Raw genomic sequence first — 24,658 nt, 5'->3', positions numbered from 1 at the left:
AACCGTAGTCCACCCAAGGCCTCCCATGACCCTTACAGAACATTCTACCCCATCAAGACCAAGCAAATGGACACAGCAGTCCAGGGTAGGACTAGCACTGGGCGCCTCTTCAAAAGGCCAAAACACAGACCTGGTTTTTATTATTGTGAATACAGCAAGGGCTCACCATGATGACAGAGTCAAGACACACACAAGGATGTTCCACTTATTTAAGTCTATGACTCTTTATAAACCTTGCATCAGGAAAAGTGAGGATCTACCCATTGTTTAGAAATAGAATTTCCAACTATTCCAGGTAAGTAAAATATTCTAAGTGTCTATAGCCAATGAAAATAATTTACCTAAAGCAAACAAAGCACAGGTTCAGGTTTGGGTGACCAGCCCTCAGGCCCCACCCAATGGCTCTAGTCTGCTGTTTCTGCTGCTGCCAGACTCCCTGCTCAGAGGACTAGCCCAGTCACAGGGCCACCAGGACTACAGTGAGGGACCTTCCGTCTCCAGAAGAATAGGGGTAATATATAACACTATTTTTCTTTCTTTCATTTATAAAGCTTACCAAATCTTAGAAGGTCCTCACCCGATCCTGCCCTAGAATTGTACAAATTATATGAAAAGGCTTTCCATTTTCCTGTACACAAATGGAATATTCTTTACCTCTAAATCTAAAAATGTGAAGCCCACTCTTAAGGTTTGGATCTAAAGATGTCTCCCCCAAGCACACTTGTTAGGCAATGTGGGAATATTCAAAACTAAAATGATTAGATTATGAGGGCTGTAAGATTGCCAGTGGATTAATCCACTTAATGGATTAATAATTTGAATTGATACATTAATTAACTTGAATCACGTTAATAATTTGAATGGACCCCTGGGTGGTAACTGTAGGCAGGTGGAGCATGGGTGAACACTATAGTCTTGTCCCTGGCACTGAGCAGCTTTCCTTCACCACACCCTGTGCCATGATGTTCTCAGGCCCCAAGCAATGGAGTTGGCTGACCATGGACTGAACCTCTGAAACTGTGAACCCCAAATAAACTTTTCCTACTCTAAGATGTTCTTATCGGCTACTTTGGTCACAGCAACAAAAAGCTGACTAATACACCCAGCTTACTAGCAGTTCTTAATACTTACAATGAGCTCGGAAAAAACCTTAAAACTTGAATAACCACGTTATTTCCTATTGCCTTCTCACAATTTGGGGTCCTAAACATGTCCAGTATCTCATTCACAATCCAATAATAAGCATGATTCACTAACTAATAGGGCAGCACAAAATAGGATTTGTTCCCGGTCCCAGCTTTACTCATTGCAAATATTATCCAATGATTTAAACATTTCAGCTTTCTTTCCTGATCGATTCAGATCATTTTTGAGAATTTCAGCACATACAGCCCCAAAGTAAACATAGCATTCTTTTAGCAGAACCAGAGCTGTAGACAGTGAAGGAACCTCATGGCCTCCAGATGTTGTACTGGTTGGGTGAAAGCTCAGTGATGGCAAGGCACATGGTGAAGTGGGAAAAGACATGTTTAAAGATGAACCTCAGAGCTGGGTGTGGGAGCCGGGTAGCTCCACAGTAGAGCACATGCCCAGTATGCATCAAGTGCTGCGTTTGATCCCCACACCACAAAAAAATAAAATAAACAAATGATGAGTCTAAGAATGCTACTTATCTACAAGACAAATTTTTAAAAAATTAAAATTCACCATTGCCAGTATACTGAGGATTCCAAACTAAGTAAATTATAGACCACTGATGACTTCCTATCTACAGTATTTTGTGATTTTTTTTTCCCCTCAGATGGTAAAAAAACAAAATTTTCTTGGAAATTTTATTAGTTGCTTATTTTTTTTTAACATGGTATGTAGGATAATTTTAAGGCTATCTGGTTCTGCATCCTTAAGTTTGAGCCTTCTTGATCCATGCCTTTTATCACATTATGTAGCATTTTTCCAAAGTCAATCTGTTAGATTATTGTTTACAGAGGTGGGTATTATATGAATTTATTACCTAATCAATTCAGAGCACTTAATGTGTAACACACAGTAAGAAATGAAAAAGAAAAGCTGTTTTATTACTTTTTAAATATTCATATTTTTAGTTGTAGTTGGACACAATACCTTTATTTATTCATTTTTATGTGGTGCTGAGGATTGAACCCAGGGCCTTGCACTAGTGAGGCGAGTGCCCTACTGCTGAGCCACAACCCCAGCCTCAGAAAAGCTGTTTTAAATAGTAACGAACAAAACTAGAGATGGGGCAGAGGAAGTCTGCTTATACCTTCAGGAATCAACAAAGTTTTAAATGTAAGTTAATATGCAGGAAGAAAAGCTCCAATGTAAAATGCCAATTAAAATTCTCAAGAATATTACGAATATAAGCAACTATATAAATTTTCAAAAGATACATTTTATAACTGACAGAAAAAATAGCTAAAATAGCAGATGGGATATATGCAATTCTGCAAACCAGTAATGCTCATGGTGGAAAAAAATCTCATCTAACTCCTTCCATCTACATTAAGATGACCAAAATGATGTTGCGCACAGAAAGTGTGTATAAAAGGTCAAAACATGAGCCGGGTGCAGTGGTACATGCCTGTAATCTCAGTGGCTTGGGAGGCTGAGGCAGGAAGATCACGAGTTCAAAGCCAGCCTCAGTAAAAGCGACTCAGTGAGACCCTGTCTCTAAATACAAAACAAAATAGGGCTGGGCATGTGGCTCAGTGGTTGAGTGCCTCTGGGTCAATTCCTGGTAGCCCTTCCCCACCCCCAAAAAAGGTCAAAACATGGAAGTGGCAAGAAATGCAATTTCTAAAATCATCTCAAAGCCAGAGTGCTTGTATTTCAGAATGTGACTAAAAATCCTACAACTTATCAAGTAACTGGAAAAGTTTCTTTGAACCACTGCTCCATTTTGTCATTTCAAAAATACACACAATTACAATGCATAACACTTGACAGGATCCTGACTTAAAAAAAAATACACCACGACCATAAATAATTTTTGGAGAACAACTGAAAAAATTTGAACATGGATTTAATATTCAAATTCATGGTTCTAGGGAATTATTAATAATTCAACTGATACAATAAATAGCAAAATGACTGAAAGAACGTCTTTATTTTTAGGTGGTGGAGATGCAAGCCAAAGTCTCCATAGGTGGAGCATTTTAGTATCTGCAATTTGATTCCAGTCTGAGTAAAAACAAAGCTTTTTATTTTAGTTTATTTTAAGTGGGGGTTTCCTGGGGATTTATCCCAGGGGCACTTCACCACTGAACTATATCTCTAGCCTTTTTCTTTTTTTTTTAATGTCTTATTTTGAGTCAAAGTCTCACTAAGTTGCTGAGGCTGGCTTCAAACATGCCTCATCTCCAGAGTTGCTGTAACAAAAATACCCAACAAGACAATTTACAAAAGGAAAAGTTTATTTTGGCTCATGTATTCAGAAGGTTAGTCCATGGAATGCCAACTCCATTGCTCTGGGTCCAAGGTGAGGGAGATCCTCATGGCAGAAGGGTGTGGTGGAGGAGCACTGCTGTTCTCCATGGCCAAAAAGCAGAGGAGCCACAGGGAAAATGAACACTTCGTGGGCACAGCCCCATTGTCTCACCTCCTCCAGCCACACCCCACCTGCCTGCAGTCACTACCCAGCTTAGCCCATTCAAACTAGGATCAAGTGACTAGGTTACAGCTCTCATAATACAATTATTTCACCTCTTAAATATTTCTGCACTGGCTTGGGAACTTTGCGGGGGCGCTTCATACCTAAACCCTAAGAGCCATACACACACACACACACACACACACACACACACACACACACACTTTATTGCAAGATACCAACAATTATTGAGCCAAAATTGAAGACTTGAATTGGGTGTCAACATATTTACAGAGATATGAAAAATTGTGGTATATATGTGTATTAAGAATTGTAATGCAAAAAAAAACAAAGTACATGTATAGAGGCATAAATAGGCGTGAATATATTTTATATACAGAGATATGACAAATTGTGCTCTATATGTGTAATAAGAATTGTAAGCATTCCACTGCTGTCGTGTATTTTTAAAAAATTAGATCAATAAAAGATTAAATAAAAAGAGAGAGAGAGAGAAGCAAGCCTCCACGAGTATCTCCACTTGTAAAAGCACAGTGCTTACCAGCCTCAATGCGCATGGGTGCAGCTCTCTGAAGTACCACTGATTACAGACTGCACTCTCCCAGTCTGCAGGTCAGCCGTGGTATCCCGGAGAGCTGAGGGGCAACACTTCAGACCCTACCACTTCAATCCTAAGAACATATGGGAGGGACTCTACTGCCCATAACAAATAGAAACTTTTCTCCTTCAAGGACCAAAAAAAGATTAAAAAAAAAAAAAAGAAAGAAAGAAAGAAAGAAAGAAAGAAAGAAAGAAAGAAAGAAAGAAAGAAAGAAAGAAAAAAAAAGAAAGAAAGAAAGAAAGAACAAGTGATTTCTAATAAGAGGGGGCGGGAAAGCCAACTTTCAAACACAAGTTGAAAACAGTTTGAACCTAAAACTATTAGAGTAAAAAGAAGAACATAGGCTGGGGTAGTGGCTCAGTGGTAGAGCGCTTGCCTAGCAAGCTGGGTTCGATCCCCAGCTCCACATTTGGAGAAAAAAAAACTAAATAAACAAAATAAAGGTATTATGACCATCTATAACCAAAAAAAAAAAAAATTTTTAAAGGGAGAATGTTCTGCAGCACACCAACAAAAGATGAAAAAGGAACAAAATGAAAGCTGTAGCAGACAGAGTATGCTTGAAACTTCAGGAATCAACAGTTAAGTATAAATGAAAGTATAGGAAGAAAAACTCCAATTTGAAGTCAACACCAATGAAAACTGTTTATAGAGAGAGGGCCATTCTCAAGAACTAAGAACTTCGCAAGAAAGTCCGCCGCCGGTAGAAAACATTCATTTCCACGCTCCTTGCCTAGACCAAATAGTTAGTTTCAGAGCTAGAAACAGATATAAAGCCCACCTACCTGTCTTCCTAATTCCAAGGCACTTATACCCAACAAGTGACAATTACAATCACAGGAATCACCAGCGAGAGCAAGATGAAGTGTCCTGGCGGCTCCTACCAATCTCACTCATTACTATTAGCTCACATCAACACATAAACTGCCTCACTTCAGAAAATCAGAGTGAAGTACCTCTTGTCTGATGTTCATTACTATCATAAACAGGGAGAAAATTGAAAGAAAGGTAAGAAAATATATTGTTAATTAAAAGAAAAAGTACAAATGAACCAGTTCTCTAATGAATTTGGGTCTCCCTTATCATCCAATAAGCATTAAATTATACTGTTTTATAACTGCAGAAAATTGGTAAGAAAGCTATGAAATTTCTCAGACTATACTAAAAGACATTGATATGAGTAGCAGATATAACACTTGTTGAAAGTGAATATTGCAAGGAAAAAATTAATATTCAGAAACTTTAGCTCAAAGATTTCCTTCTGAGTAGGCACAAAGCATTCCTCCAGGAGAATTCAGGGAACTGACAATTTACTAACATAAAGGCGTTGGAAACAGGAAAGAAAGGAGGATTGTTCTTTTTGTTCTTTAAGGCTGCTCAGTTCCTGAGACGGGGAAACATGACACTGCTAACTGCCATTTCCTTCTACAATAAAGGGCGTGACTTATAATTATTAGCGTAAAAGCAAAAGTTAAGAGTTGACTGCTATAGATGGTGGAGATCAAATGAAGTCTGTACCTTCAGTGAGGCTAGTGGATGTTCTGGACCAAGTAAACTCCAATGAAAGGAAGCCAGATCTTCATCAGGTAGTATGTGATTTCCTAGAATACAAACATGAATCACGTAAAATAGTAACAAATGACACAGAAATGCCTAAATAACTCACTACATGCTTGCTTGTCAATATATCACTAAAATTTCCAAACAGAAAAGGAGAATATTTCTTTACTTTTTAACATAAAGCAACATACAACCAATTCAAGTACAATGTGAACTTCCAGTAAAGTTTCAACAACATCCACACTAAGGACTGCATAGAACTACAAACCTAAGCAACTTTCCAGCCCAGTGTTAAACAAATATCAATTTGCAAAAAGTCAGTCTGATAATACCCTGTTGCCAAATACCAGCCAAATTCAAGTGTTCATCTCTTCGAGAAACAGCTGTGGCTCAAAATTTTGTGCACCCAGGAACAACAGTCAAATGTGGAATCGGCACAATTATAAAATCTTCCTTAGCAAAATTAAATGACAAATGTCAATGACTATTGGTCACTATCCCTGATTACATGTGAGAAGGCACATCCTAAAACAATTCTCACCCATGCCACCTATCACTAGAGTGCTGTCAGTCACCAAATAAGAATAGCTTTCAACTGAGACAAACTGTATTTTTGAGGGAATACTGTTTTTCCAGTAGTGCTTGAATGCCTGATACACTAACATCTGTAGGTTAGTTACCTCTATGCAACTTAAAAACAGCAATTTCCTAAATAACTCTTGATTTTTCTAACATGACTTAATCACCTCCACATTAAGACAGCAGATTCATTAATTAGCTGCTAACAGAAAGCAAAAACAAGCTGAGATCATATGCAACACTGCTACATCTTAATATTCCAAATGCATCACCATATAAAACAGGCAATGAAGTAGCAGGATGTCCCGTTGATCTGCTCAGGCTGACTGTGCTTTGTGTTGCTTCCTGCTGTTACTGGACTGCACTATTTTACTTTTAAACATGAAATGTCAGAGGTCTTTTGTGAAGATTTAAATTGAAAAAAATATTAAGCCAATTCTAACATCCAAGGCAGACTCTGTGAAAACTTGAGTTAAATATATGAATGACTATTACACTCAACTTTCCTAAAACCAAAGTATAAACTTTCTATTTTGGGAGGAAAAAAGAAAAATGAGCCTTCTCTTTTCTAAAATAGAAAACCTCAGGCTGGGGTTGTGGCTCAGTGGTAGAGCACTTGTCTAGCATGTGTGAGGCATTGGGTTCGATTCTCAGCACTGGATAAATAAATTTTAAAAAAAAAAAAGGTCCACTGACAACTAAAAATTTTTTTTAAATAAAATAAAATAGAAAATCTCACTCTTAAAATTAAGAGTTTAACCTGTAACTTGCCTAACCTTTCTGAAGAGACTCCAAGACTCAAATTAATTAGGTGAAATATTATTATTGATTTTCATTTATTTCGAAAGTTCACAATGTAGTTAGCTAGAGAAGTATAAGCTGGCATTACCACCTCCCAAAAAACATATTCAACATTTCTTAAATAAGATAATAAAAGTATCTTTCACATTTCAAATTAGTTCAGGTATCCATGTTCTAAGAACATGCAATTTTCATAACCTTTGAAAGTTCACTAACATACAGAAGTCATTCTTCATAACCTAAGCAAATACAGAACTTTTCATAAAATGTGCTACCCATATACTCACTTTTAACATCAAAGGAAGTATCCTTTTGTATTTTAATATTTGCAAACACACTTAGATTAGTTTTAAACCTTCAAATCCCAAAAGTCACAAGTTCTCTAAAAATTTACATTTGAAATTAGATCCACATAAACAAACTTGCAAAATCGGAATTTTGTTGATTGGCCATTATATAATAAAACTTAAAACTGTTTTGGAAATCTTTCTGACAACTAGAAATTTCTATGAATTCTGCCATGTAATTTCCCTCTCAAAAAGCAGCCCACATTAGGCTGCTAACCTCTATAGAATACAAACTAAAAGATCATGCAGTTTCCAAAAGGTCTCTCCCATGTGCCCAAAAAAGCCCCAAGTCCCATCAGAATTAGGAAGTCTAATCACAAGAATTAGGAAGTCTAATCACTCCTAAATATACTTTATATGTGGAAACGATTATTACACATTCTGCAAATGAGAGCTTGAGACGTGCACACAGAAAGCACAGAAAAATAAATGACACAAGAGATAAGAAAAACAATAACCACACAGAGTCAAAGAATAAATATTACTCTTGGAAACTTATTAAGGGAAAGAAATTAATATATAAAATCTTAGTTAAAACAAGATTTCGGGCTTGGGTTGTAGCTCAGTGGTAGAGTATTTGCTTAGCATGCACAAGACACTGGTTCAATCCTCAGCACCACATAAATGTAAAATAAAGATATTGTGTCCACCTAAAACTAAAAAATAAATATTAAAAAAAAACAGATTTCAACATTTATTGATTAAAACATAAGTAGTTCTCCCAAAGGAATTTTAATTTATAAATTTACTTAATTTTTATTCTTCCTTTTAAGGCAATTGTTTTTCTTTTTTTTTTTTTTTTTTAATTTTATTTTTAATATTTATTTTTTAGTTCTCGGCGGACACAACATCTTTGTTGGTATGTGGTGCTGAGGATCGAACCCGGGCCGCACGCACACCAGGCGAGCGTGCTACCAGTTGAGCCACATCCCCAGCCCTGTTTTTCTTTTAAGTAGTGAGTATCCTAAAGATGGTGGAGAACATAACAGTGCTAACTGCATGGCATATTTTCCTCTATTATTAATATAATTAATATAATTTATGCCAAAGGCTTAAATGCCCTAATAAAAAATGTTATTTTCCCAAAATTTTTAAATTTATTCACAAAGTAAGTTTTCAGCCCAGATAGAACACACTACATAAATGAATTCTTTTTTTCTTTTTCTTTTTTTTTTTTTTGTGGTGCTAGGGATTGAAACCAGTGCCTTGTGCATGCAAGGCTATATCCTCAGCCCACGTAAATGATTTCTTAAGAACAAAAACACCCCTTTGTCAGTCATGCCAAAAAATCTGAAGTAAAGAATGCTAAGGAAGAGCCTATTCATTGGTTCTTTTAAATTTAAGATATACAACCAAATGATTCAAGCACTGAAGTATTTCAAAGATCAGAATGCTCACAGTATATTTTTTCACTATGTTCCACCTACCTAACAGAGCAGCAAAAATAGGAAAACGATTTGGGTTCAGGTCCAGTTGCTTGGCAACTTCATGCATCAGATATTGGCTTGTCGTGAGACTTTTCCCGTTGCGGCTCAGCTTGAGGGCATGGGCACTGAAGTAGTAGGGGATGTTGCACAGTGCATAATCGGAGTCGTAGGCCACCAAGCCATGGAAACCGTTCTCTCTGCAGAAACCAATCACTTCTTGATGGTGATCCTCAATGCTCTGTGCAACCTGCACAGAGAAGAAAACTTCATCAGATGTGGTAAAACTTGCAGCAGAATGTTCAACAGCAGACATGTCTGTACAGAAGCTGGAAAATTACAGACTATCCAAAAAAGCCAAATAGTCAAAAAGTCCACTGCTCCGACAGAAAGTCTCTGTGGGAAATCTGATTCAAGTCACCTCCTGTCAGTAACTTATGATCCCAATCTAGACTGCAAGTTAAGTTTCCATTTTGTGAAGTTCAAAGATCACCCTGCTTGAAAATATACAGAGCAGGATGACCCATGATACTATTCTGAAGGAAGGAAGAGAGGGAAACAGAACGAGGGAGGGAAAAGGGAAGGAAAATAGAGTATAGAAGACAAAGAAGCCATCTGCCTTCCATGCAAACAAAACAATTTCTTCAAAATAAACCAAATGTGCCAAATAGGTACAAGAATCAGAAGGGTTTTTAAAAGACGCAAAGGCTGAATATTATCCCTCTCCTAGCTCTAAATCACTGTCACTTTAGTGATGAAAAATGTAAGCCAAATGTTCTTTATTTCTATTGAATCCCCACCGTGGAGCATACATACCAGCTCAGATTTCTAGGACACCATGGAGGAAAGAGAGCAGCAACGCCTCTGAAAAGCAGAAAGTCCTCTGCAATTGCCACAGTCCCAGAAATAACTGGGAAAAAAATGTTCTTCTAAAATATTTCAAGTCCAAAGCCACTGATTTCTTTTCTGCTATTTATTATGCTCATTTTTCCAACAAAAATCCTGGAAGGTTTATCTATTGTTTCTACAATAAATAAGGTATTGTTTTAAAAATATTTTTTAGTTGTAAATGGATATTTATTTATTCATTTATCTATTTATTTGTATGTGGTGCTGAGGAATGAACCCAGGGCTTCACACATGTCAGGCAAGTGCTCTACCACTGAGCCACAACCTCAGCCCCTAGATAAAGTATTTTAAAGAACAAACTTTTATACTAAATCAGGTGATTCAGTTAACAATGGAAAATTAACTCTCTACAGAGCCTTCGTGGAGGAACACATGTGCCCTTAACCTAAAATGACTATACTGAGGAAAAAATTAAACTCAAAATCAACTTACAACATTAGACAGTGACATGACCAGTACCTAACAGAATACCTGGATATCAAAGAATAGAACATTTCCATCAGTTCTGAAAATTCCACTGGACAGCACTTAATCTCAGTTCTCAGTGACTTTCATAATACAAGTGGTTACTAAATCTTATTGAAATGTTAGCTGTAATGAAATCTGAGAGGCAAAGAAAGCCTATTGGAAGATACTTATTTAAAGCAAACATAACTTCCTGAGTTTTCTTCCTTAGAATAAGAGGATGCTGTTTTATCCCTAAATCTAAAAACACTAAACACCAGCAATGACCGAAAAGTACAGCTTAAAAAAATTCTAAAGTCAGGCCAGCTTTATTCTCTCACTTCCAGATATGGTAATCTCCAAGTTCAAGTTCTTTACCTTAAATAATGTTACTACACAGAACTTTGTATTTAGAGTGGTGTTGTGTTTTAAAATCACTAGAAATCACTGGCTGTTTCCCAGATATCTTTAATAGTAAGTCTGTATACTCTATAAACAGGCCCGAAAATGAGAGGAGACAATGAGTCACCACTCCCACCTCTCCTCCCAGGACTTCTAGAAAAGGCAGGTGACCACTGGTTCTTTAGATCCATGCACCTTGTAGGTGGTGATACAGAACAAAAACACAGGAGTATGCATATTCCAGATTTATATCTGTGAGGTAGTTTATTAGCACCCTTCCTCCAAGAAACTGACTGAGAGCAGATCCACTTCCATGCTGAGGGAGTCCAGCTGCCCACGGCTCATCTCCCAGTTGCTTACTCTTCGCAGTCCTTGGGCTACAAATTCATGGGATGGAGAAGAACTCCCACAGGTGCTGTATCAGAATGGAATGAAGCCTTCTAACGCAGGGTGGTTTTCAATAAAGACCTGAAGAAAGAGGAGGCCCTGAGAGGGTTTCCAGGAGCCTGTCCACACAGACCTGGGGCAAGTGCAATGGCCCCAAAGTGGGCATGCACATGCCCAGCAGAGACACACAATGAACTCCACCTGGGGTCAAAGATGAAGTCTAAGAGTTGGCTGAGGTCTAACCCATCACTTTCAAATAATGCTGTGAGCGCTGTAAAACGGTGGCAATTATATCTCAAGAGCTGTAAAACATTCATACTCTTTGACCCAGTAACCTCACTCCAGGAAATAGAGCCTGAAAAACCAAACCATCAAATAAAATATTAGAAGCATAAAAATGATCACATTAACTTCTACAGGAAAGAAGCAAATTAACACTATGGAGACAGGCACATACAGCAACCACAGTGGATGTGGAGAAATGTGGGGAAAAATGCCACAATAAAATATCAAATCATTCAAGAATACAATATGGTGACTGTACTGAATGAAAAATTAAATTCAACTTTAAATCAATTTCCGGCTGTACCACAACGGGATGATGTATTCACAACTACGTAAAACTGTATTTATGGAACCAGGGTAGAAAGGAAAAAGCAAAACCCAACACAGTTGTATCAGGGAACATAATTATGCTTAAAAAGCTGGTGGTGTCCTATTAGAAAGCACACCACACTCTACAGCACTTTGGGCAGTCTGACCTGGCTCTCCCCAGGGGACAAGGACCAGAGTGCATCTTTATGGACAGCAGACACCCAGTAAAAACTGAAAGAAGTAAAAACTGTCACATTTTTGTGGGTTTCTGAAGATTTCTTAAATTATCTAAAGATTAATAAGATACAATCTTCTATTAGAGACGGAAATCCAGTAGAACCTTATTAAAGGAAAATGATACATGGAGCTCTTCAGTCACCTCCTCTCCCCAGCCTACAGAATGCTCATTCAGAATATTCAATTTCAGATTGACATTCAAAAGCAAAGTGCATAAACCATTAATAATTCACTACAACTCTAATTTGCAAATGATTAACAATATCTTAACCCTCCCCAAAGTACACAGAGCATGAAACAAATAGCTGACTATGAGACCTAATGTCCTGAAACAAAAGATAAAGGAGCCACTCCCAAAAGGGAGGCATCCAACCTACAGCAAAGGCAGGAGCAGGTCCATTCTCCTGAGTCTCCAAGAAGCGTGGAAATGTCTGGGCTCCAGCTCAGACTCCATACCCAACCTGCCAGATAACCTGCACAATCCCCAAGGTAAAACCTGATGGCTCTTCAAGGATCTTTCAACTTCTAGAATTCTCATACACCCCTCCACCTGTTAAAATTCATTATGCCTTATCTGAGAAAATGGAAACTCAACAGGACATTAAAAACACAAGAAGGGGCTGAGGCTGTAGCTCAGTGGCAGAGCACTTGCCTAGTATGTGTGAGGCACTGGGTTTGATCCTTAGCATCACATATAAATAAACAAATAAAGGTGTTCTGTCCACCTACAACTACAAAAATTTAAAAAAAAAAAAACCACAAGGGTAAGGCTGGGGTGTAGCTCATGGTAAAGCACATTCAGCAAGTGCCAGGTTCTGAGTTCAATCCTCAGCACCAAAAACAAAACAAAAAACCCCACAAGGATAACAGCTTAACCTTCTCAATGGGTGAATAATGGAAGTTTGCTTCAGCAATTACTCAATTAAGGAGGAAAAAAGATCTACAGAAGAAAACCACAAAAAACATGAAGCGAAAAGTTAAATATTGACAACCCAGAGATGGTGGGGACAATGTGGGGACAAGACAACTCCCTGCATTTATCAAAACTCAAACAACTGTTCATCACAAAGAATGAAACCTGTATGCAAATTAAAACACAAATCAACCATGATGTGGGAGGGGAGTGCCAGAGAGGAACACAGACTGCCACAGACTGACCAGTGCACCGAGCTGCATCGTGCAGAAGTGAAGCAACCTCCCTGAGGAAGCCCGAAGGCTAGACAAACACCGCCTCTGCTTGGCAAGGTCTCCCCCCAGGGCCCTGTTAATGATTTTGAAACTGCTTTGTAAGAACACCTGGACAGATGCAAAGGGTACCTGGCAGAGGAAGAGGGTACAGATAAGTGGAGGCAGAGGTCACACAGGGCCAGCCTGGAGATGTGGGGGAGGGGCACTCACCGTGGAGCTGCTGGAGGCCCTGGTGACGCCCAGACCTCCCTGAGCCCAGCACAGATGCCAGGAAATACGACACACCTGAGGCATCTTGTAGGGCCAAGGCAAGGAAAAGCCCCCAAACCAAAGGACAGGGAGTGTCCCAGAACCAACCTTATAATGCAAGCAACAGGGTGGACAACGTGACTGATCACAGCCCCAAATGAACTGCTTCGGACTGATATGCTGATGAGATAAATGAGGGGGGAAGAAGACACAAATGTTCCCTATAGAGGAATCCAAATAATCCCTTCCAGAACAGAAGCTGATTAATCCTGCCGGCCTCCACCCCCACTGCATGTGGGCCTGACTCGCCTGCCTCCAAAGGAGGGTGCCACAAATAAGCAGCCTCTCCCCCCACCCTCTCCGGGAAAGGATAAGCACCCTTAGTACTAAAAAGTCAAAGCCGCGGCAAAATCCCATTTTGGGACCCAAGGAAGTACTTTATATTTAGTTTAAGATAATAATTTTATACTATTATAAATTACCACAGAATCCTGGGTGAATCTTTTTAATCAATAGTTTTAATGTCATTATTTTTAAAAGACAGAACCATCAAAACTCCAATTTTACAACGAATAAAGGCTAAAAAGTTCCCAACCTTACTTGGCAAGTGTTAATTATTTGTCAATTCTTAAAAAGTGACAATGGGGACAGTACTGCACAAGTAACACTCAGCACTGTTGCTGACTCCTGATCCCCAGGGAAGACACTAGGACAATGAAGTGTCCACTGCCAACTTCAGTAACACTTTCTGTACTTCCACTTCTTCATCTGCAAAAATAATAGCATTCCTCCCCCTCACAGGGTAGCTCCACAGCGCATGTCAACAGCTTGGCATCCTTCTGAGTACTGAACACTAGATACATGTCAGTTACTATCTTTTAAGGAAGCTACATGAAACAGGTTTCTGGATACTTTTCACTAGGGCTTGTCATAGAGTTTTTTGACACAAAGAAACAATGCTCTATGTGGCTTTTCCTCAGAATAATTTTACACTAGCTCCAAGAATAAAATGACATATCCTCCAGCCAGCTGCCTGAGTTAGGAGATATAAATTAACCCCATCTATTGCTTACAAAAAAAAAAACAGGCTTTGACCTTTAGTCAACCGAACTCTAATCAACAGGTATTAGGTGGTAAAATTTAACTCTCAGGCTTCTGTTCTCTACTGTGATCCAACTCATGAATGACAACAGAAAAGTCAATTCCAATCTGATGGGAGATGCTTGGGTTGACTCTCTTTAAAAGGGCAATTTACTGTTAGGATACATGTGGCAGTCTCTCCCCTCAGGAAATCTCAAATCAGGGCTGCACAATCACAACTTGCAGACCTTCTTCATTCCATAAGAACTGAATGCAGTGAGCTCTGAAACAAAGAAAAGCAGTTCTCTTAAAACAAGGGCATGATGCATGCAAAGACACTCAACTTCCCTAGTGACCAAAACCCCAAGACACCACCTCACTCTCAGGGTGGCTACTACCCCAAAACTTAATTTAAAAACAGGTGATAAGAAGTGTTGGTGAGCATGTGGAGAAATGGAACTCTTGGGCACCAAGGTGGGAAAGTAACAGCTGTGCCGCTACTGTGGCAAATGACATGCTGGAGTCTCACGAGGTAAATAGAATCAACCTAGGATCCTGCAATTCCACTTCCAGGTTAAAAGCCTGGTTTCAACTGCACACCCTCGTCCACAGCAGCACTGATCGACAATCATGGAAAAGTGGAAGTGACCCACGTGTCTGTCCACACATGAATGGATAAGCAGACCGTGGCTCTCCATGAAATGGAATATTACTCACCCTTTAAAAAAAAAGGAAATTCTGACACATGCTACAACATGGAAAAAACCTTGAAGATACTACAAAAGGTATATAAGCCAGTCATAAAAGGACAAAAACTATGTGATCTCATTACATTAAGTTCCTAGCACAGCTCAGAGTCAGAGGGTAACACGGTGGCCGCCGAAGCTGGGAGAGAGGAATAGGCTGTTGCTTAATGGGGATGAAGTTCCAGTTCAAGAAGATGGAAAAGATGTGGGGTGACTGCAGTCTGGATGGTGACGTGGTGATGTCTGTACAACACTATGAATGTGCCTGATCTCACTGAACTGAATGATTAAAAATGGCTAAAATGGTACATTTTATATTATGTATATTTTATTATCATTTTAAAAAATAATAAGGGTATTGCTATGTCTTCCGGTCTTCTCAGAAAGCTTAGCTTCTCAAATATAACTTGGCTCTAAGACATAACCTCCTACTTATCAAAAGATACAAGTTTTGGGGTGGGATTGTGGCTCGGTGGTAGAGCACTCACCTAGCATGTGCGAGGCCCTGGATTCGATCCTCAGCACCACATAAAAATAAATAAATAAAATAAAGATATTGTGTCCAACTACAACTAAAAGAAATATAAACATTTAAAAATATATACGTAAGTTTTATTTTCCCTTTGGATAATGGCAATCTGCATGCATGTAATGAATTGTGTGTCCCAGCCTGGATCAAAGGGGGACATTTTTTTCCTTTCCAGATTGCTTATGAGATGACTGCAGTCTAGTTCAATGCTTATTCAACAATAAAACCGTTTCCTTTCCCTTCTTAAAAAAAAAAAAAAAAGGAGAGCAAATGTCATAAAAGAAATGCAAATTAAATTTTATAAACTTTAAAAATTAAAAAAGGAATTCTTATATTTGTAATCTATTTAAAATAGTCTGCTATATTAATCTCCTGATGACTCAGCTACATCATAGTGAGATTATTCTTGTTAAGATTTCATTCCAAGCTGCATGTGGCAGCGCACGCCAACAGTCCCAGCTACTCAGGGAGGCTGAGGCAGGAGGACAGCTTGAGCCTGGGAGTTTGAGACCTGCCTAGGCAACATAGTAAGACACTGTCTCAAAAGACTAATAATAATAATACAAATAAAATTTAATACAAAATGTCAAAATTTGATTTCCAGAATTCAGGAAAAAGGAACATCAGATTGGTAATATTGACTAAAAATGTCATCGACCAGTTCCACTGAGGCTCTCGGTGGAGATGGAAGACAATCCACGCTCTTCAGACCTGTGAGGTCGACCCTCCAGCTCTGAACCCTCCAGCTACTGCCCCAACTATAATTGGTAAAATGCCAGTAACAAGGTAAATCCACCGTCCCCAAAGGCTAATTTATTCCTGAGACAACTAAGAAATGCCTAATGACTGGAGTGCTAAAGTGCTATTTCTGAGTTGCAGATCCTTCAGTTCTATACCCTAGACTTATCTCTACTTGCTGTGACAACTCCACCCTCAATATGCCCCTCAGAAGCAGGATATCAAGAGAAGCAGCAGCAGTTGACCCAAGCAATCATTCCCTCACCTTCCACACGCCTCCTAAGAAGGATAAAAGGCTTATCAAAGACAAAAACCTCCACACCAGGTGGCCAAGCTGGGAACTCAGCTCTGACTCTGGCCTTGAAATCCTCTGCTTCCTGCCACCACAGTGCCCTGTGTGAGGGACTACAGTGACTGCGGAGGCATGCATTCACCACACACTGTTTAACACCTGTTACAGGTCAGGTATTGTTCTAAGTGGACAACAGGCAAGGTCTGCTTAGAACTTACTTCCTTGGGTAAACATACAAATAGGCAAAACTGAAATAAATGATGAGCTATATAAGAAATTCAGAGAATTTAAGAATATTTTTATCTAAACTCTGATTCACTATTTTATTTAGAAATTTTCGCCTATGAATACATTAAATAGTCCAGTAGTTCAAATTCTAAAATATCTCTTCTTCATATTACATGGTATTTGACATGTACTCCTATGGCTGACTGCTGAGGCTGGGATATATAGTGTGTGTTAATTAGTCTCTTTCTATTAGCATAAATTTCAGAAAATTAAAATGAAGAGCATGTGGGTCTAAAAGTAGTTTAGGAATAGGATGCACATATGTATGTATTTTAATTAAGTTGGCTAGGCACAGTGGCACATGCCTATAATTCCAAAGGCTCTAGAGGCTGAGGCAGGAGGATCTCAAGTAAAGCCAGCCTCAGCAATGTAGCAAGGCCCTAATCAACTTATCAAGATCCTGTCTCAAAATAAAAAATAAAAAGGGCTGGGATGTGGCTCAGTGGTTAAGCACATCTGGGTTCAATCCCTGGTACAAAAAACAAGTTGTACTTTTTGTTTCCTGGTGTACTTGGAAATATCTATTTCCAACAGTTAAATGGCTTTCTGAAGACCCCAGGCTTAGAGTTCTTCGACTTGCCCATACCAGGATTTCCTTGCCTTGGCACTGCTGATATTTGGGGCCAGAAAATTCTTTGAGGGGGGAGTATTCTATGAATTGCAAAATGCTTAGCAGCACCCTGGCCTCTACCCAATGCCTACAGTTAACAGCCCTGACTCCCCAGCTCTAATAAGCAAAAATGCCACCAGACACTGCCAAGTCTCATGTGTCAACCTCAGTTGCAAACCATTCATGGATCTTCACTGAGTTTATTGTTTTATGGTATCAGAGAAAGTTCTAAACATTAACATGCAAAAATGATTTAAATGCCACTCCCCCTCACCACGCCACACCACACACCTGCTGGCAGGAGTCTTCCTGGAGGTGTCCCTCTCCCTGCTTGGTTCACTCACCCAAGCCTAGGCAGCAACAGGCACTTGAAAATTTACTGAAAGAAGAATTCATCATCTCAAAATGGTCTGGCTACATAATGGAACACAGCAAATACTCCGATAGAGATGATGCCTACATGAACACGCTGGAGAGCCCCCATGGGGTGGGACACAATCCCTTGCCTCAGACAGCTTACAGTTTAGTGGGGGAGGAAAGCGAGCAGGAGGTCACCGAGGACAGGACGGGACCCCCACTGCACAGACACTGTGTGTGTGGTTCTGGCACACCCTGCCCCAAATCAGGAGGGACTTCATGAGGGAAGCTGACGTTTGAGATGGGCTAACCGTGAGTCAGGTTGTGACAAACCAAAGTTGAGTAGTAGTTAGAAACCAGGAAATGGCATAAGCAGAGCTTGGAATATTCTTGAGGAAATGGTGAGCAGTTGGGTTGAAAGCATTTAAAAAGTAGAGAAATTATGAAACATGAAGTAATGGGTTCCAGTTACAGGTGTCTGCATGCCTCAACAAGAGCTGGGCCTCCCTGGAAATGCAGGCGACCGCTCTGCGAGGCTGGCACTGGAGAAGCCAGCAGGGCAGCAAGGCTGCTCTGGTGAGTCCACGTGCTGGGGATGCTGGAAATGAGGGAGAGCACAGTGTGGAGACTGGAGCGGCATGGCACAACGCGACCTCACTACAGGACCACAGGATGGGGCTGAACTGGCAGAGGACTCTGGGGTAGCAGGGCTTACTCCAGCGTGAATGGTCACCGGGCTCAAACCAGTCAGGGCTGAAAGTGAAACCAGAGAGTGAGAGGAGGAGCAGGACAGCAGGGAAGGCCAGGGTGGGACTAGAGGAGCCACAGGTGTGCCGATGGGACAAGATGTGCTCTTGTGAAAGCAGGTGCTGGAGACTCTACAGTGAGTGGCCTGGGAGCTGTCAGATACTGAATAAGGCGTGGACAGGGCCCACCCCACAAAAAGGGGAGCTGGCGACTGTGAGAAGGAAGAGTGGACAACAGGGAGGGGCGAGGACTGGAGCATTCAAAGTCATTTTGAAAGAGCTCTGATCCTTGAAAAGGATTCAAGGAGGCAAGTAAAACAGAGAGCCAGCTTCAGGGGTCTAACTTCAAACTTTAAAACAAAAACAAAAAAAGGAAGATCTAGACAAGAATGGTAACTGCTGATAAAGATCAGTGTTCAAATAGTAAAGAGATGGTTCAAGAACTGCATGTAGCCTGGAGCCCTGCTTGGCTTGGTACTTTTTAAATGGGATAATCTCAAATACAATCCAGATTTATGGCTTTCTTAAAAAAAAAATCTGAAGATCTGACAATACGGACTCAGTCCCATGTGGCTTTCAAAATGTGTGTACCATCTGTGAGGGCTGAACAAATTATGGAACACTACACAGGCATTAAAAAGAATGAATTCTCTATAGAAACGGAAAGAGGTCTTACACCGTGATTACGTTAATGTTAAAACTTAGAACCACATTATAATAACAGATAACATATCGAATGACAGAGCACCTATAGCTTATGCAGTCCCTGTGAAAACTGTGTAGAGATTCTTTCAAAAGGTTAAAACACAGGACTGTGGATGTATCCCAGGGGGGTAGAGAAGTGCCCAGTAAGTGTGAGGCCCTGACTTTGGCTCCCAGCATTGAGGGGGTGGGGGACAAACACAGAATTACATACAACCCAGCAATTCCATTTGAGTGCATACCTAAAAGAATTAAAAGCAGGGACACTCAGATAATTTTTATACTTTGTTCTTAGAAACATTATTCATTATTAACAAGTCAAAAAGTGGGAGAAACTCAAATATTCATAAATAGGCAAATGGATAAACAAAATGTGTAATATACACAATGGACTATTATTTAGTGTAAAGAAGATGGCGGAATTATAACACATGCTACAACATGACTGAACCCTTAAGACAGTCAGCCATCTAAGCAAATTTAACTACAGCCATGTGCCAAATAACAACATTTCAAGGTCGGGCTGCATAAATAACCATGGTTCCATGATTATTATAGGGGTGAAAATTTCCTGTCATCTAGCAGTTTCACTGTATCTTCTCTATGTTTAGGTACATAAACACGACTGTATTACAGCTGCCTACAGTATACTCTACAAGTTTGTAGCTTAAAAGCAGGACATTTACCATAGAACCTACAGGCTGCACCCTCTAAGTATCCAGGAAATCACATTCATCAGAATATTTCTCTGTCATTAAGCAACATGTTACTACAGTCACAAAACTGATACACAGGAGAAAAATACCCATTTTTAAGCGATGACTGATTTGAGTTATAACATGATCAATTTTGAACACTAAGTATTTCCTGGTCAACTAAAGATCCTTAAGAATAAAAACTATAGTCAATTCTCAGGGTCTACTGTTGGATGATTTCTTCTACATAGAAACCCTGCTGTTCCTTTTATAACTGGAAAAAGAACATGGACGTTTTGCTATCCCAACTGACACAGGGCAAACTGCAGGTAGGCACGCCCCAAAGTACTCTCACAATGAAACTGAACTTGGACTTTAGCACTGCACTTCCCTCTTGAAGGGGTGATGAATGGCTTGTCCACAGATGTCATTGAATCAGCAGATCCTATTTCTCTGCATGTAAAATGGGGTAGGGAGGCACTGAGGCCTAAATGACCTAGCAAGTGTGAGGAAGGACCCAGCAAGCACCTGGTCAGATACCAGTTACTTCAACAAGGACGAGAGATCATCATCTCTAGAAACAAACATGTTATTATGCTAACCACGAAAAATCTGAAAGCATGGTCTAATCTCACATTCTTTCACTGACTTAAAACATGAACACCATTTTACATAAGATCTAAGTTACACATCAAAGAATTGATTTAACAAAATTCCAATAGAAGCAAATTCAAGGTACAATCTGAAGGACTTCATCCTATACTCTCCCATCTCTACCACCTGTCTTATAGAAGAAAGATTTACAAAAATTTTGGTGATTTAATGCCACCAAAATTTAAATATAAACATCAGTCATTCACTGAAGTTTCAAAGGTTATGATGACTCATGGCGCACAAGAGGAAATACTCTCGGATTTAAGCTAAAGCCAAGTTCAAATTAGGCTGTTCAATGTTCTAAACAAAACTAGTTCAAGTAAAGGTGAACTTTTAATGGCCAAAGAAATACTGTATAAAAAAGTACAGTTTTTACTCCATCAAAGAAACATTCGGTCCCTGCACCGTGATACACACCAGTAATCCCAGCAACTCAGGAGGCTGAGGCAGGAAGATCACAAGTTTTAGGTCAGCCTGGGCAAATTAGCAAGATCTAGTCTCCAAATGTGAAAAGAGCTAGGGATGTAGCTCAGTGGCAGAGCATCACTGGGTTCCTTCTCCACATGGAAAACAAACAAGCACACTACTGCCTGAAAAAGGAGTTCTCTGAGCAAGGACAACAGGAAATTATACCTTTCTGTCCATTCATAAAACATCAGAAGACCAACAAGATGGTAAATTTTTGTATGAGAAATGCCTTTTATCCAACAGTTAAGTGTTCCTATCAATTCTTTTACCAGTGTTTAACCTTCTTTTTAAAAAACCGTCATTACCACACAATAAAATTTTTATTTATTTTTGATGTACAATTCTTATGTTAAAACACATTACCACCACCACCTCCAGGAAACAGAACAGTTCCACTAACCTAAGAAGCTCACTTCTGCTGTTCACATGTCCACACCTCCTCCTCTCTACTCCTGATGCCAGTGAGTGGCCCCCAATGTTACAGTTTATCTTCACAAGAATGACATGTAAAGAGAACCACTCATTTGAACCTGGCTTCCTATACTCAGCCTAAAACCCCTGTAAAAGATTCTTGTTTAAGTTGATTCACATATCAATAGTGCCTTCCTTTTAATTACTAAGTAGTACCCTACAGAATGGATCTAGTTTATTGCACACACTTACTAAACGATATTCTGATTGTTCCAGTTTGGGAGTGGGATTGCTGGGTCACACAAAAATTCTTAAATCTCATAAGAAACCATCAAACTATTTTCTAGAGAAATGGTGTCATTTTGTATTACCACCAGTAAGTAGGTATGGATTCCAGATGCTCAGCATTCTTGCTAGCACTTGGTTTTGCCAGCTTTTTATTTTTCCCTTTCTAATAGGCATACAGGGATATCTCATCATGGTTTAAGATTTCTAACCATTTTAGTGGTATCTTAAAAATAACAGTATACACTGCCTCACTCCTTAAACAGACAACACTGAAGATACAGTTTTCTAACTCACTCAAATCATCATTGTAGAATAAACATTGCACTACCCTCAGGGACTACTGAAGTACATACATAGGGCTGTTTTTCTTTTTCTAAAATAGCCCCAGAATTATGTCTGCTTTTTATAGCTTTTAAAATCTTCTCCCTTGTCACTGCTTGCTATTAATGGTGCTCCTGCCTCTGGCAGACTTTCCTCTTCACCCTCTTCTCAAGCTGAGTCGAGAAAATAGATAACGGAGCTTGTTAAATTACATCTAAAAAGGAGAAGGCAGTCTGGAAGTGAGAGAGCTTAAAGGGTTCTTCAGTGAAGAAAGAGAAGGATATTTTTTCCTGTTATTATACCTGAACTTCCTGACAACCCACTTGCTTGCTGAGAAATTGCTAGGAGGCAAATTTATTAAGCATCTTTTTAAAAAGGTGAGGTTGCAAGGGAAGGGACCATCAGATAGTGAAGTCATGACAATATTAATCTGTGCAATTAACACTATGCTGTGATTCTGTGTCAGGAATCAACAGCTCATCTAAAATAAAACCTAGACAAAATTACTCTGCAACCAGAAATCTAAGCAAAAGATCATCTTAAATGCGGTTTAAATCCAGTTTCCAAACATAGATCAAAATTCTGATCAAGTCCTAGGTGTATGAGGCATTTAAAGGGACAAAAGATAAAGAGAATTTACAGTTAAAAACAAATCCGATAGTTCTTTCAAAAGATACAGCAACCCTATATATACAGACTGATTCTAAGCCAAAGTAATATTTTTACTGTTCCCTTGAAAGTCACTGACTAGTTAAGGCCACAGCCTGTAATATCACCAAAAGCAAATGAGTAAAGCTCCTGCTGTCTCCTAAGTGGTGTCTCCCAACTCTGAAGACAAAACTATGAACACTTAGACGCTCCACTGGAGGTGGATCACGGAAAAGAAATGGCACCACTTTCCCTCTCCAGAGCCCAGGCCGCCTCTGAGAAAATGTGAGCAGCACACACTGTCTCTCACCCGAACTTCCTGAGGAATGGCAGGCAAAGTATCTGCCAGGCTCAGGGGCCAATCACCACTGCTCCAGCCGCTTCTATCTACAGCCTTAAAACCACTTCACCAATGGGATTGCAACTGGTGAAACTGCAACAGAATCCTGGGTGGGACTTCCGCTATCATTTTAGGCTTAACTACCACCATCTCATCACAGGCAGTGGGGGCAATCAGGAAGAGGGAGAATTTCACAAACTTTGAACTCGGCACAGTTTCAAGAGAAATAGAAAGGACAAGTTGGAAGACAGTGGAGCAAGTGCTAAAAAAACCGATACCATACCCCTCCCCAAAAAAAACTGTTTTGAGGAAAAAGCAAGCGATCAAAACTTTAAGTTTATGATCATTTACGTACTTATTTTGCTAGTTAATTATGGGTCCTCACGTTCCTCTGGCCCACTTTTGGCCTCACAACCCTCTGCCACAGGAACAGCAGAAGGCTGACAATGTGGAGCTCTGATTACCCACCAGTCAGGGCACTGCTGAAGGTCACTGAACACTTAACTATGCACCAGAAAAATAAATCCTGCAAGTTCAGGCCTGTAATTGCCTGATCCCCAAACCTTTACCTCTAATTTTGAACTCCTTCTGCATCAGATACATAAAACTGAACTAGTTTAAAAACAGTCTGTCACAAAACTGACAAAAATCTTATCCTGTCAAGTTTTACAACTCCTGGGAATCAAACGCAATAAAATAAAAGAAAATAAACCACCACCACAGACACAGACACTCTCCAAAGGCACACTCCATCTTCAAAGGCACGGGGGCAGGGTTCTGCGCTCTGAATTAGAGGCCAATGCGCGGGCCTTACACAAGTTTCGCCTCCCATAGCCATGGAGGCAGCACTGCCATTTCCAACTGCTTCTCCCTATGGCCCTGGCGATGCCCCCACTATTGCTAGTCATCCTTCAGGCTTCCAGCATAAACCTGTTGCTAGGAAAGGAAGGACTAAAACCGAAGAATGCATAGACTCATATACTGTTCAAATCAGACGCGAGTGAGCAGCCTGCCCACCTCCAAAAGGAGAGGAAACACTAAGGACATGAGTATCGACACCACCAATGCCAGTTCTGGTGCAGGGCTCTCACCGACGCTCAGTATCCTCAGTCGTCGGGGAGGCCCGAGCAGGCCAGGGAGGAGGGACGGCTGCAGGCGGACTTGAACAGTGCGCGGCCCGAACTGCCGGACATCCATCTGGCGCCTGGGGGCTGGCTCCAGGCACGCTCTCCCGAGTCCCCCGCGCGCCACTCTGGCGACACGCTGCGCCCGGGAGAGAGGCCTGGGACACGGAGGGGAGGTGGTGCGGCCTACTACCCAGTCCTTGCAAAGAGGGAGGACCACCCCAGGCCCAGTCCAGGCTTTCCCTGGACTCCGGCCCAGTCCTGCCCCTGG

General features: G+C 40.2%; 1 protein-coding gene and 1 long non-coding RNA gene across 7 annotated transcripts in view; both read right to left on the bottom strand.

Moving 5' to 3' along the window:
* The window catches only part of Fam120a (family with sequence similarity 120 member A), a 167,946-nt gene that overhangs the window by 76,264 nt on the left and 67,024 nt on the right, over positions 1-24,658 (bottom strand). For all 6 annotated transcript variants that reach the window (XR_013429932.1, XR_013429933.1, XR_013429934.1 and 3 more), the window contains exons 2-3: positions 8,944-9,190; positions 5,748-5,830 (exon numbers count right to left, since the gene is read on the bottom strand). Coding sequence is in view for 2 of the 6 variants with exons in the window: in XM_078030623.1 (XP_077886749.1) it covers positions 5,748-5,830; positions 8,944-9,190 (330 nt within the window). In the remaining 4 variants the exon portion in view is untranslated. The remainder of the gene's footprint in view (positions 1-5,747; positions 5,831-8,943; positions 9,191-24,658) is intronic.
* Positions 13,851-24,343, bottom strand: LOC144370021 (uncharacterized). Its single transcript, XR_013429944.1, has 2 exons — positions 15,665-24,343; positions 13,851-14,713 (listed from the first exon to the last, which is right to left on the bottom strand). It is a non-coding gene; the product is annotated as an uncharacterized LOC144370021 (long non-coding RNA).

Source organism: Ictidomys tridecemlineatus, chromosome 13 (assembly GCF_052094955.1).
Source record: "Ictidomys tridecemlineatus isolate mIctTri1 chromosome 13, mIctTri1.hap1, whole genome shotgun sequence".
Lineage (NCBI taxonomy): Eukaryota > Metazoa > Chordata > Mammalia > Rodentia > Sciuridae > Ictidomys > Ictidomys tridecemlineatus.
The sequence above is the reverse complement of the archived record's forward strand: the minus strand, read 5'-3'. Positions and strand labels throughout refer to the sequence as shown.